General features: G+C 42.8%; 1 protein-coding gene across 1 annotated transcript in view; it reads right to left on the reverse strand.

Annotated features, from left to right (window-relative positions):
• Positions 1-13,237, reverse strand: part of ppfia3 (PTPRF interacting protein alpha 3) — a gene marked incomplete at its 5' end in the record, with an annotated part of 51,097 nt that continues 37,860 nt past the window's right edge. Inside the window, 6 exon segments of the mRNA XM_084328745.1 lie at positions 1-553; positions 1,216-1,279; positions 3,013-3,175; positions 3,404-3,481; positions 8,337-8,512; positions 12,665-12,762. Coding sequence (XP_084184871.1) covers positions 1,227-1,279; positions 3,013-3,175; positions 3,404-3,481; positions 8,337-8,512; positions 12,665-12,762 — 568 coding nt within the window. The 3' untranslated portion in view covers positions 1-553; positions 1,216-1,226.

Raw genomic sequence — 13,237 nt, forward strand, 5'->3', positions numbered from 1 at the left:
TATAAATGGGGTCCCTTCAAAAGAGATTACTCAGCCCCGGAGCCTCTCGGTTTTCAAGGTGCAAAAAGACAAACCATGAGGAGGGTTCCGTCTGATGTGGCTGGGCCCAAAATGGCGCCCTGAATCGGGACATGTTGTACAACACCATTCAGACCAATTGGGGACACTTAGGGATGACCCCTGACAGCACCACAGAAGCTGACAATAGAGCCACAATGGTTCGACACTGGACACCAGTCGCCTCATCAGCAGACTTAACTCCACAACACAGTCACACATTGAGAAAAGAGGACAAAGACGGAACGACAGAAAGAGAGAGAGATATTAAACAGCTGATCCCCCCCATTCTACCTTGCCGTGACGTATATTGTGATAATATTTCGTACATTCTTCATGTCATTTTCCCTTTGTTCCTTCCAGCATTACTCTTACACTTCTGTTATTGCAGAATGGTCAGACCAATAGGTTTTATATTAAGTAAAATGGTTATATTCATTGCTTCTTTCTCCGTGGATGAGCGAGAGGGTCCTTTGGTCCCAATTCGGTCGGTGCCCTAGAGGAGAGAGACGGTGTTACTACCATGATGCCACTGCCTCCATGTGGTGTGTGTGTGGTCTCCATTCAACTCCAAAACCCCAACCGACCAAAAACTCACCACTTAATGACCCCGAGCTCATTCCATGAACCCACCACACAGTGAAACAAACATAAAACATTGTGGTTCAAAACAGGTCTAAACACATAAATGTGGACGGCACACGTGTAAACTATCCCCGAAGCCTTAAGCTTAAAGGAACACGCCAACTTTTGGGGAAATTAGCTTATTTGCCATCTACCCTGGAGTTAGACAAGCAGATACATACCCTTTTCTTCTCGCAGATATTTACTCTGAATTTCTTTTTGCCGAACCACTGCTGCCTGGGCGCAGTGATTTCATCACCTCAAAAGCCCTGGGTTTCAAAAAGCAACAGGGCAGCAGTGGTCCAGCCGAGTATATCTGCTTAGATACCTGTGTATTTACGTGGTAAATACACAGGTCACAACATGTTTACAGGAAAGTCTTGGAGTTGTAAATGGAGTGTATTTCGTGACTGTTGGGAACTAGGGTAGATGGCAAATAAGCAAATTTCCCAAAAAGTTGGCGTGTTCCTTTAAGCTTAAGAAAATAAAGCAGGACTGCCCACAGTACACTGCTGTGTATGTGATGGTTCTCACCTCTACATCTCTCAGCAAGAATATGTCCTTACAGAGGCAGACTCACCCCGGGCACCAGAATTAGCTGTGTAAAAGACAGACACACACACACACAGGAGGGAGAGACCAACAAGAGGCATAACTACAACGTCTAAACAACAATGACCTTCTCCAGGATTATTAGTAGTGGAATGGGGATAATGGTCTTCCTCCGAATTTAAAGAAGTCTGTTCCTTGTTATTTTGAGTTCCTCTGCTGAAGGAAACACAAAATTCCCCCGCCAAAGTCTTGGCAGAGTATGATAAAAAAAAAAAATTTAAACAACAACCGTGGAGCAAACTGCTCTCTGCGTGTTTTTACATTGTGGTTTAGCATTCAATCTCTTATGCAACATGTTATGCATACCGCCTGAAGACAAATGTTGCTTTTTTAGCCTAATTTCCAATGATGTGAGTATGCACGCCTCATTTACAAGCGGATCTGCACGACAACAGCGAGCTTTGTAATAGTTTACACCTGATCCCAGCACGCTCCCCGGTCCTCATATACAGTACCTTCAAACTACAGTATGTCAAGCTATTATGGCAATTTGCCCTGAATAATGCAGTCCGGTCTTGGAAGGAGGTTTTTCCCCCCATTTGTCTGTCTGTTTGTGAACAAAAGATCTTGAAGAGCTTTTATTGTGAAGATTCATGAACTCTAGAGGAAGAAACCTTATGGTTTTGGTAACCCCATGACCTTTGCTCTAGCGTCACACAACACACTGTCTGTCATACGACAAACATGTTTCATGAACGGTCACAGCAAATGTTGTGACTGTATGATCGGGAGATGGTTAGGAGATATGCTCATTTGAAAATGACAAGTTTGGCCTGATGATGTTCACAGCTAATTATATGGCAATCCAGCTGTAACTTTTAATGGTTGTGCTAGAAGAAAGGTTGTTTCCACTACGGGTGGTGAATATTCACAACAGATTTAGTGACTGTACGGTTAACATGTCAGGAGATATGCTCATTTGAAAATGTTTGGTTTGGCCTGCACATTTTATGGTGATCCAACCATTATTTTTCAAGATATTGAAATTTTTTGAAATTTTATTAGAAGGATAAACCCCTTGAGATATGCTATCTCGTTTTCGAGGGGGTCCTTAACATAGGATATAAAACATACAGTACAATACAATACAATACAATACAATACAATACATAACAAAACAAAACACAGAACAACAAAATACACTTATACACTGACAGACGCTCTCCCAAGCTCACCCCCACAGTCCACACTGATTCCTCCCAAGAGGATCACCAATATATATATGTTCCCATATAAAACACATAAAAAATTATAGTTTGATCTGTAAACAAAATGTAAGCCCTAACACAGTAAATCAGTAACAAGTGCAAGTAGTCTGTAGATGAGTGAACAAAGATATCTTAAATAACCGGTAAGAAGTGAGTACAAGTAATATCTTGTTCACAAATAGACAACCCAGGTTGACAACCCAATGTTGAGTGTGGCGGTAACGGCAAAGTGGGAAGATTGCTGAGCCTCGATGGAAGTCTGTACTGAGTGCATTCCTCTAGTTCATATGAGTAATACTCTTGCTATTCTGTGTCGTATTAGTGACTATAATAGCTCAACATAGTTTGAGGATAGAGGAGAAGGGAGCATGCTTTGACCAGGTGAAATTAGTAGCGGCCAAGAGTTGACAAACTGTCAAGTGAAGAACGCCAAACGCTACGAAATAAGCCTAGAGGGATCTGAGAGTGTTGGCCCGGAGGAAGGGGTCGGAGGTCACGGGTTCCTACTCACCGTCACTCTGAACCTTCCGCAGGGTCACAGAGGGCGTGGAGATGGCTGAGGCACGGAAGTTAGCCGGCAGGGTCTCTGCAGAGTCAGAGGTCACGCCCCGCAGGTCCTTCTCCCTAAACATCTTCCTCCACGAGGGCGAGCGGGTGAACGTCTTAGTTCCATCCTGACAGAGAGAGAGAGGGAGAGAGAGAGAGAGAGAGAGAGAGAGAGAGGGAGTGGGTGAGAGAGGAGGAAAAACCATCAGCCACCCAAGTCTTAAATTAATCTTGGTATATTTTGAACAATGGACCTATTCCAAACCCCACCCTCTTTTCTTGACGCTTCAATCGCAACCATCGACAAAAGAGGACGGGGTTTCGAGATACGTGGATTGAAAAGAAAAGCACATTACCATTCCGACCTCGTCAGGTCGACGTTCTGTTCCCATGGAGATGAGGGAGTTGTATTCCTGCTCTAGGAGTTGTCTGGCCTAAAGGGAGATGGGGGTGGAGACGGAAGATCAGTTCAATGCATATGAAACACTTTCAGGCTACAAATGTCACACTAGCATATCCTACCAGTTAGTCAATGTTTTGACCCTAAGAGACCTGCATACTGGGGTAGCTAAAGACTCTTGGAATTGCATATATTGTGTATGACTGGAAAGCTGACACTCTTGTGGATCCAATGAGCCCAGCTGTATACACGTGTGAAGATGTTAGTCCCCATAGTAGCCATTTCATTGTAGTGAGACCTTTTTTTTTTTAAACTTGACATCACTGTCTAAAATGACCTCTAGGATAATCACAACCTCATGAAACTTAACAACCACAAACTAGAGACTAGAGGATGTATGGCTTTCCTAGGTATATTGACAATAAGGGGGGATTATAAGGAATTTCCAGAAGAGAAGAGCTCGCCATCCAATCACCGATAAATGCAATTCTTATAGAAAACTCAAAATGTAAAAGATTTGTTTATACCAAATCACATCATGACTTTTTCTATGGTGTTCCTCAAGGTCTTGGTGTCTTAATGTGGTATTTTGGAGGGATTCTTGATGTTTATCAATTCTCAAGTAGTCAAAAATGGTAAAATGTCGTACCAAAAATCGGTGTAACAAATGGTATCAACCTGAATTGCTGCAAAAACGTACCGCATGGTCCCGAATATAAGACGACCCTGATTATAAGACAACCCTGATTATAAGACGACCCCTCTCTTTCAAAAGAGGGCGCAAGGGGAGAGGCGAGAGTCAGTGACACTTGTTCTCAAGGGCTTGCGCCACGTGGCTGAGAAGGCTGCATCATTAATGATTGTATAATGGCATTTAAAAGTCTAGACCCCGGAAATAAGACCTTATGATTCAGATGCACTTCCATACACTAACATTCAGCCACTAAATGTTGCACTACACTTCCCCCCTCCCTTTGAGGGATAGTACCATATCGAGTAAGAGCCATCAAAAGTTCAGATCAAACTGTCAAACTAGGCGTTGCAGATCAAATATGATCACGCTAAATTAAATGTATACCCTATTTGTTATGTAAAACGTTGTCAGAAACACACTTTAGTTTCAACTTTAGGTTTGAAAAAGAGAAAGTTGACAAGCGAGTAAGCCGCCATTTGGTTTTTGAAAATGTGAGCAGAGAAACTAGCAGCACGTTTAAGACTTCTGGTTTGAGAAATTGTTGCTATTGTCACTATTTTCTCTGCAACTGAGCAACTGGTCAGTAAATGGATTCTACCATTGAAATAAGTGTGAAGACTTCCGGTTGGACAGAGATAAACACAACATTCATTTTGGACCTGTCATAAATGTTAAAATAATACATTTATAATCAATAAAAACTCAAATGTGTGGAAAACTTTTATTTTAAAATTAAAAGTTTTATTCTGCACCTTTCTAAAAATGTATTGTGTAAACATTTTGTTAAAAAAAGGTTGTTATCAAGAACTTTTGCGGACCACCTCGTATGCTAACAGTAAAAATAAATAAACATCAAATGGATATATAAAGTGGTAGTGTTAAAACACAGATATTTTAATAGTTAATTATGGACACTCAAAAGTTAATTGTACTCGTCACTGCATACACTCAAACTCCTCTGACATCATATGGTCTTTCCAAAGACCAGAGATGGGAGGGGCGCTCACGCACGCGAACACACACACACATATTTCACGCTTATAGCAGAATATTTCAGCTAATGAAGTTAAATCAACTATCCAGTTCGTTTTTATAGTGTAACGTTTGGCTACTTGGAGAGAGAGAGAGAGAGAGAGAGAGAGACAGACAGACAGACAGACAGACAGACAGACAGACAGACAGACAGACAGACAGACAGACAGACAGACAGACAGACAGACAGACATACTCTTGTTATGAGCGACGCGGGTCAGTCTGACTGAGTGCGCACTGCGTTCCATTGTCTCAGAATGGATTTGTTAGAGAGAGAGAGAGAGAGAGAGAGAGAGAGAGAGAGAGAGAGAGAGACTCTGTTATGCGCCATTCAGTCTGACTTCTAAAGGTTTCACACCGCCAACAAAATAGCCTACGAGTCCGTTGTCTCGGAATGGAAATGAGCTGTAATTACTGCGCGTCTCCCTCCATCTCCGACTTGAGACCTGAGTATTTAACCACACCCCTCCGACACAGATGTAGTCCGATAATGATTAGCCTAATTTGAGAAAATAACAAACTATAATACTATGTTTTATATTACACAACGGTTTTACAATTTAATTTTAAATTTTAATTATATTATATACATCTTCTATTATTTTCTATTTTATTTCGCTTTTTTCCACGGACCACCTGCAAGACCAGTTTGGGAACCACTGCTCTAGAGCACCTTTAATCATCAGATTCCCCGTGTTCAGATGATGTCACCACTTCTATGTGGCATTTACTGTTGACCAGCTATCTCCCCCTAAAGATCCCCTGTCTCTCCCCCTAACAAAAGACTAAAATGGTTCTATGGTGGGTCTCTAAGGGTTAACATCACCTTAGAATAAAGTTAGTGATGTTCTAACTAATTTGTTGAGGCTGGCTGTTTGGGTGAGCCTTGCCGTTACACACATGCTCTTACTGGATGCTCGGACAGGAAGGTTTAGCTTAGCTACTGTATGCGTCAGGCCGTCAGCTCTAGTAGTCTAATGTTATCAGAAAAGGCCTGCACACAAAAACTATTGAGGCTCTTTGGATGCAAAAATAGATCAGATTTATGTACACAGTGGAAAAAAGGTGAACGTATCGGTCCTCAGACCATCATCATCAGCACTACTTCCATGGTTTTCATGTTGGTTCCAAATGGGCAACGAGCGCACTAGCGGTTTTAGAGATCTGTTAAATGATGCAAAATGAGAGTTGTTGAGACAGGATGACTGGGTTCATGAAAATGTCTAGCAACAGATGATTTGGATGATAATTTCCCCGTATAGCACTTATTGTGTTATATGATACATGTCTTTACAGGCCTGTTCGTTGTAAACAGAGTTGTAAAACAGTTGTAAACTACTCTATGTAGTCCAGAGGCATTCGGACAGGATTCTTTCCTTGTCACAACTGTACGGCATGTTAGAATTCTGAGACCTATGACATTAAACAATGCCTTACATGCAGATCTGCTGGAGTCATTATGCCTTCTCTCGTGTCCATGTGGGCTGCAAATACGTAGGAAAAACAAACAGGTATGATACAAAACAAACCTGCAGAGACACGTATCATAGAACACAAAAGTGCTATAAGGAAAATTAGTTTAATCATCTGTTGCTAGAAATGTTTATGAAGCCAGTCATCCTGTCTCCAGACTATAATTTTGCTTCATTCAACAGATGTGATGTGATGATCAGAGACTACTTAAATCTGAATGTAAATGGTTTTCCTATATGAAGACACTACATCCAGAGGGTCTTAACACTTTGAGTGCCAGCCACGAGAAATCTCGTGATTTCATGCCATGCGTTGAGTGCCAGGGACGAGAAATCTTGTTATTTAATCGTTATTGCTTTTATTAGCGATATCCATTCATTTTTCATCAATCTAGCCTCACGTTATCATTGGGACTGTCTATGAGCTCGAACAGGGAAAATACCGCCCCCTATCGTCTCCCGGATGGTAATGCACCCATTGGATTGGACTCAATGGAAATGCATGAGAAAAAAAAAACGGAATCCACATATTACTTCTCAGGCATGTAACCGGAGACGATTGGATTCATTGTGGACCCTCAGAGCAGCGTGGAATATGTGTTTCGAGTACCTAACGTTGGATCAATAAACGCGATCGATATTTGGAATGGCGATCAGGAATTGGAATAATCTTTTTGCAGAACATCTGATGTGAGGTAAGGAATCTATGTTATCTTGGGGTAATCAGATGTATTTTTCACATATCTCAACATGTCTGTGTGTGTGTGTGTGTGCGTGTATGACGTTAGCGCTGACCAGGTCATAGATAATCGATTTTTCAGCCCGCTTCTCTAGCGTGCATAAGTACACATATACTATCGATAATCTAGCGTTTATTTGAAAACGATTCATAAATCAGCCGGAAAATGACAACGTGTTGTGTGTTTCGTACATGTTGACTGCAAGCAAGTCATTGATAAGCGACGGGCATATTAGACACATAGCCATAATATAGAATATAGCCACGAAAATCATGAAATATCGGAAAATCTGTCCAAAAAGGCTGGCATTCAAGCGATAAATCGTGCGCCCCCTGCTGGCACTCAATGTGTTAATGAAGAGTTGTCTCTCTCTCTTGCTTTTTGTAACACATTTACTATCTCTGTCTCCCCCAGAGCCTCATTCTGTAGCTGAGCCCTCCTTGTGGATTTGTCATAGGTTATTTTGTATACTTATGTAGCTCTCTATTGTAATATGTATTTATGGAGCATGTCCTGTATGTGAATTGTGTCTGACATTGATCCTATTGATTATTAGTAGATAGTACAACTATTCCAAATCTATGATTAACTATGTATATTTTTATATGGGTTGTGTATATTTCCTTGGAGGCCTCTTGGCCACAATATGGATAATGGGCTAATTTGGCTGATTGATTCCACCCATCAGCCTCACTCCTATTGGCTACCGCTGATAGGCTAGATGCCTATTTAGAGCATTAAAAACGTGGAAGTATCCAAAGAGCCTCAATAGCTATTGTGATTACATTTGACTGTTATGCTGGTCTGTCGCACCCGGCCCATTCCTTGGTAAGCCTTGAGGCAAGAGCGCAAACCTTTCTATATTAATCAAGTAGAAACAGTTGATGTGTTCTCGCTGACAAGGTGAGTAAGAGATGAACAGACGCGGACGTTGGCGTTCCACTGGGTCACCTGTATGTTCTGATTGGGTATCTGCAGCAGCAGGGCCAGGTCCGTGTAGTCGAAGGTGTCGTCCAGAGCCAGCAGGGCACCGTGGACTCCGCTCTCCGTCAGGTTGTCGGCGTACTCCTTCAGCCCGACGGTCTGCACCCAGCACATCACGCGCTCATTGGACCATACCATCACATCTGGACCGCAGGGGGGGGGGGGGGGGGGGGGGAGTCAGAATAACACCAAAGCACCCGCAAATGTAGTAGCAACATGTCCTGCTTGTTGGATTTATTTCATGCACAATCTATTGTCACCATCTCATCATTGTACTAAACTCAACCTAGTCGAAACGTACAGATGGGCACAGTGTTGTAGTACTCGAGTCCACCTGGACTGATTTTCAGGACTCGTGACTCGACTTGGACTTGAACACCGATGACTCGGACTTGGACTCGAGCATTGACTGCATTCGGACTCGGAAGGTGCAGACTCGGACTCGGACTTGTTAATTGATAAATACAGTTATTTATTTTTTGTACTAGGCCCTAATCATTTGGCATAAGATATTGATGGCTATATTAACACATTCGGCACCAGATATCTCGGGTTTTGGTTGTTTTTTCTTTTATTCAATATTTTTATTCATTATTCATCCACTGACCTCTGTGTTGCCATAGGAAAGGATTTTGAGATCACCAAAGTGCAATACCGGCCGCATCCTGCCAGATGGCAGTGTCGCCCACCCTTTGAAACCTTATATTTAACCCTGTGTTACACTCAAATGTCTCCGGGCGCTATATTTAGACAGAGCCGAGTAAATCGCTTCATCCGACCACGCATCTTGCACACTTGATCCATAAGTTGTGCCAAATTATGTCCGGGACCAGATGGACACCAATACTGGAAATCGCGATCAGACAATTGGAATATTCTTTTTGGAATACCCCCGACCAGAGGTAAGGACTATCTGACATCAATTTCAGCTTGATCCAACAATGTTTTCATATCGATCCAGCTGATCAGCTTCTGTAGTGTTCAACACGAATGCCGTTACTGGCCATCAAAGCATAAAAAAACTACCCTCCCCCCTTTCATGCATTCATGATGAAACATAATACCTATTATATTGATTTGGAAATAGTGTGTCCAGGCAAGAAATGCCAACACTTATAGTAGAATACACGTAGTGGCCAATAGGGGTGGACGGTATAAACGGTATACGGTATAAACGGTATGAATTTGCACTACGGTATGGATTTTGACTATACCTTGTAACCGGTAGAGCAGCTCTAAAATAGCAATGACGCCATGTAACCACAGCCAGGGCGTGACTATTTCACTCGTATTTGACCCTAAAAATAGATAGAATTAGTCATAGATAATAGATATGTGCGAACTGGAAAAAGTTATTTAGGAGCACAGTGGGCGTGTCAACGCGCGATTGTCATTTAATAATAAACACAGAAGCAAACAAGCGCAGTTTCTATGTGTAATGTAAACTCTGCGACGAGTCCAATGGTCTAACATGCTTTGCATCCTCGCCATTCTGGAATGCCCACGTTGCGCTCGGCTAAAACCTTATGTAATGTTAACTGTCGATGTACTAGCCTCAGCAAGCTAACGTTAGCTGGCTCCACTAGCAGCCTGTCGATGTACTAGCCTCAGCAAGCTAACGTTAGCTGGCTCCACTAGCAGCCTGTCGATGTACTAGCCTCAGCAAGCTAACGTTAGCTGGCTCCACTAGCAGCCTGTCGATGTACTAGCCTCAGCAAGCTAACGTTAGCTGGCTCCACTAGCAGCCTGTCGATGTACTAGCCTCAGCAAGCTAACGTTAGCTCCACTAGCAGCCTGTCGATGTACTAGCCTCAGCAAGCTAACGTTAGCTCCACTCTAGCAGCCTGTCGATGTACTAGCCACAGAAAGCTAACGTTAGCTCCACTATAGCAGCCTGTCGATGTACTAGCATCAGAAAGCTAACGTTAGCTCCACTCTAGCAGCCTGTCGATGTACTAGCCACAGAAAGCTAACGTTAGCTCCACTCTAGCAGCCTGTTGATGTACTAGCATCAGCAAGCTAACGTTAGCTCCACTCTAGCAGCCTGTTGATGTACTAGCATCAGCAAGCTAACATTAGCTCCACTCTAGCAGCCTGTCGATGTACTAGCATCAGAAAGCTAACGTTAGCTCCACTCTAGCAGCCTGTCGATGTACTAGCCACAGAAAGCTAACGTTAGCTGGCTCCACTAGCAGCCTGTCGATGTACTAGCATCAGCAAGCTAACGTTAGCTCCACTCTAGCAGCCTCCTCCCTCCCTCTCTCACTCTCTGCTAACAATCCTGATTCGATTCTTGAACCTATTTAATTAAAAAGGAAGATATTGATGGACATTAGCTATAGTATAGGTCAGCAGCTGTAACAGAATAACAGCTGCCATACCAGTGTTTTACCCCTTCAGAAGCATTTATATAGACATTTTAAGATAAGTTAATATACCGTGATATATACCGTTACCGTCTATGCTTCAAATTATACCGTGATATACATTTTAGACCATACCGTCCAGCCCTAGCGCCCAATAACTCAGCGTTTCAGGAATTATCCCGGATCACTCTTAAACTATACTTATATTCACCATGGGATAACGCGCAAACGTATGCATGAAAAAATTATCTCTTTTTTGCATGTTCAACGGAAGAAAGTCACTGTCAAATGACTATAATATTGTCTCTATAGTTATAATATAGAATATAGATATAGCTCTCCAAGCATAGTGATGCACAGTGAAAATATGTTATGGAAACGTGGCACGTTAGCCACAAGGACCAGACTAATCCCTGGCGCTGAATGTGTTAATACCGTAACATTATTATTTAAATTATTTAACAAAGTAAATAAACTCCCTTTGAAATGGTGACCGCTGTGTCATTTATGTTCAATGTAGACCTTTTTTTATTAGTATGTCAGCTCTTTGACTGCCAGAGTGGAGGTGACTCAACCTTGATGACTTGGACTCTGACTTGGACTAGGGTAATGGGGACTCGACTCTGGCTCTTCTTTGGTGATTCGGACTTGGACTCGGACTCGAACACTGGGGACTTGAGACTTAGTGACTCGACTACAATGGACTGGATGGGCGCAGCATTATTAACGGCCCAATTCACAGTATCTCCAAAATGATGTTGACATTTAAAACATGCTTTGATTCAGAAAAAGCAGGCTGCGTTTTTAGATTCCAATTAAAGAAAGAGAAAACGGGACTGGACAAGATCAATTATGTGATTCAATAACTTAAAAGTAATAACCTCAAAACATCAAAATCAATGTCCATTACGGCAGTGATTCCATCTATACCCAGTTCATTAACTCTTTAACATGTCCTACAGTACGTCTGCTGTAGTTTCCTAGGAACTAATTGGGGTACATTCCTAGGAAAATCATCTTGTGCACAAGAAGTGATGCATTGCCAGCAGTGATAGCGGTTTTGTTTGGAATGAATGGATGTCTCCAAAAAACAAACAAACAAAAATAAACATGTGTCGTGTGGAACTAACATTTGAAACTAAACCAACTTAACCTTGCCTGTGCATGTTGGCAAGTATCAACAAGTGTCTGATCCTGCAGGGGGACTTTAAGAACCACTCTTAAGACTTCTTTTGTTTTTTCTTTGCCTTCACATCTGGTGTCAAGTTAATTCAATGATTATCTGTACGTTTCCATGCCCTGAGAAGATGTTTAGAATACTCTACTGTGGTGAGGACTCATCAATAATTGCCGTATTTGAAAAGGGGACATATTTTAGTCCTTTTCAACAAGTTAATACAGGTATTTGAGGTCCTCTAAGTCTAAACGTCTTTGAAGTCAGATTATGCATTCTAGAAGCCTCTATTTTGTTTCAGTCCTGTTCTCAACGGGCTGTTTCTGTGCCAGTTGCCTGACACGCCTGACCCATATGCAACGTATGCGAGCTAACGGGTGATGTGTCTGTGTCTCGTCTCTCATGCCGCAATGAATTCCTGGCGCTATGGTTACATTAAAGTACAGGAAAAAAAGATGATTTATCTGTGTGTTACCAAGGTAACAGGCTGCCAGTTTTTATATCAAAGTTTAGATTAATGCGTAATGTTGTTAGGACAGAGGCACAACATAGTCTCTTCCTACACTTGGATGTGATCTCAGTGCCAGGAACTCCCCCCAGCATGAGAGACAAGACACCAATACAACACACACACCATGGTAACTCAAATTGACTTGATTTCCGCCAGCAAGCTAGTTGTTTACTTCTCAAGCGTGCCCTGTGGAGAGCTAGCTTGCGTACGCTCTGCGCGTCTGCCGTGTCGGGCTAGAACCTACCTATGCTCTGGTGGGCGCTGTCCACTCTCCTCCTCTCCAGCTCCTTCCGATCGTAGTTCAAACGCTTCAGACACATGATGCCGTAATGCAAACTGACCCTGGGTAGAGGTCAAAGGTCAGGAGGTCAGCGGGGGGGTTAATCGGGGGCATTATTTCCACTCTCACCTGTACTCGGAAAGTGTTTAGCGAACACGCGGCCCAACATATTTGACCCCGGGGCGTTTAAAGGGCCAATGAGGGCCCAGGAGACACACACACACCTGCAGACATGCAGCGACTCTCTCAGCATATCCTCTAACCACTTCATGTTTCCCATGCCACTGACACACACACACACACACACACACACACACACACACACAACACACACACACACACACACACACACACACACACACAGTCAACAGAAAAGAGTGACAGGAGATGAAAGGCGGAGAGAAGACAAGCGTGAGAACGTCTTGCCTGTGGGCATGTGACGGCAGGAAACATGGGAATGTGGCTGACGGTGAAAGAAGAGCAGGCAAACAGGGGTGTTCACGGACCCGATATTCACACGGCGGGCCGTGTCATGCT

This window comes from Notolepis coatsorum, assembly GCF_963971535.1.
Source record: "Notolepis coatsorum genome assembly, chromosome: 14".
Lineage (NCBI taxonomy): Eukaryota > Metazoa > Chordata > Actinopteri > Aulopiformes > Paralepididae > Notolepis > Notolepis coatsorum.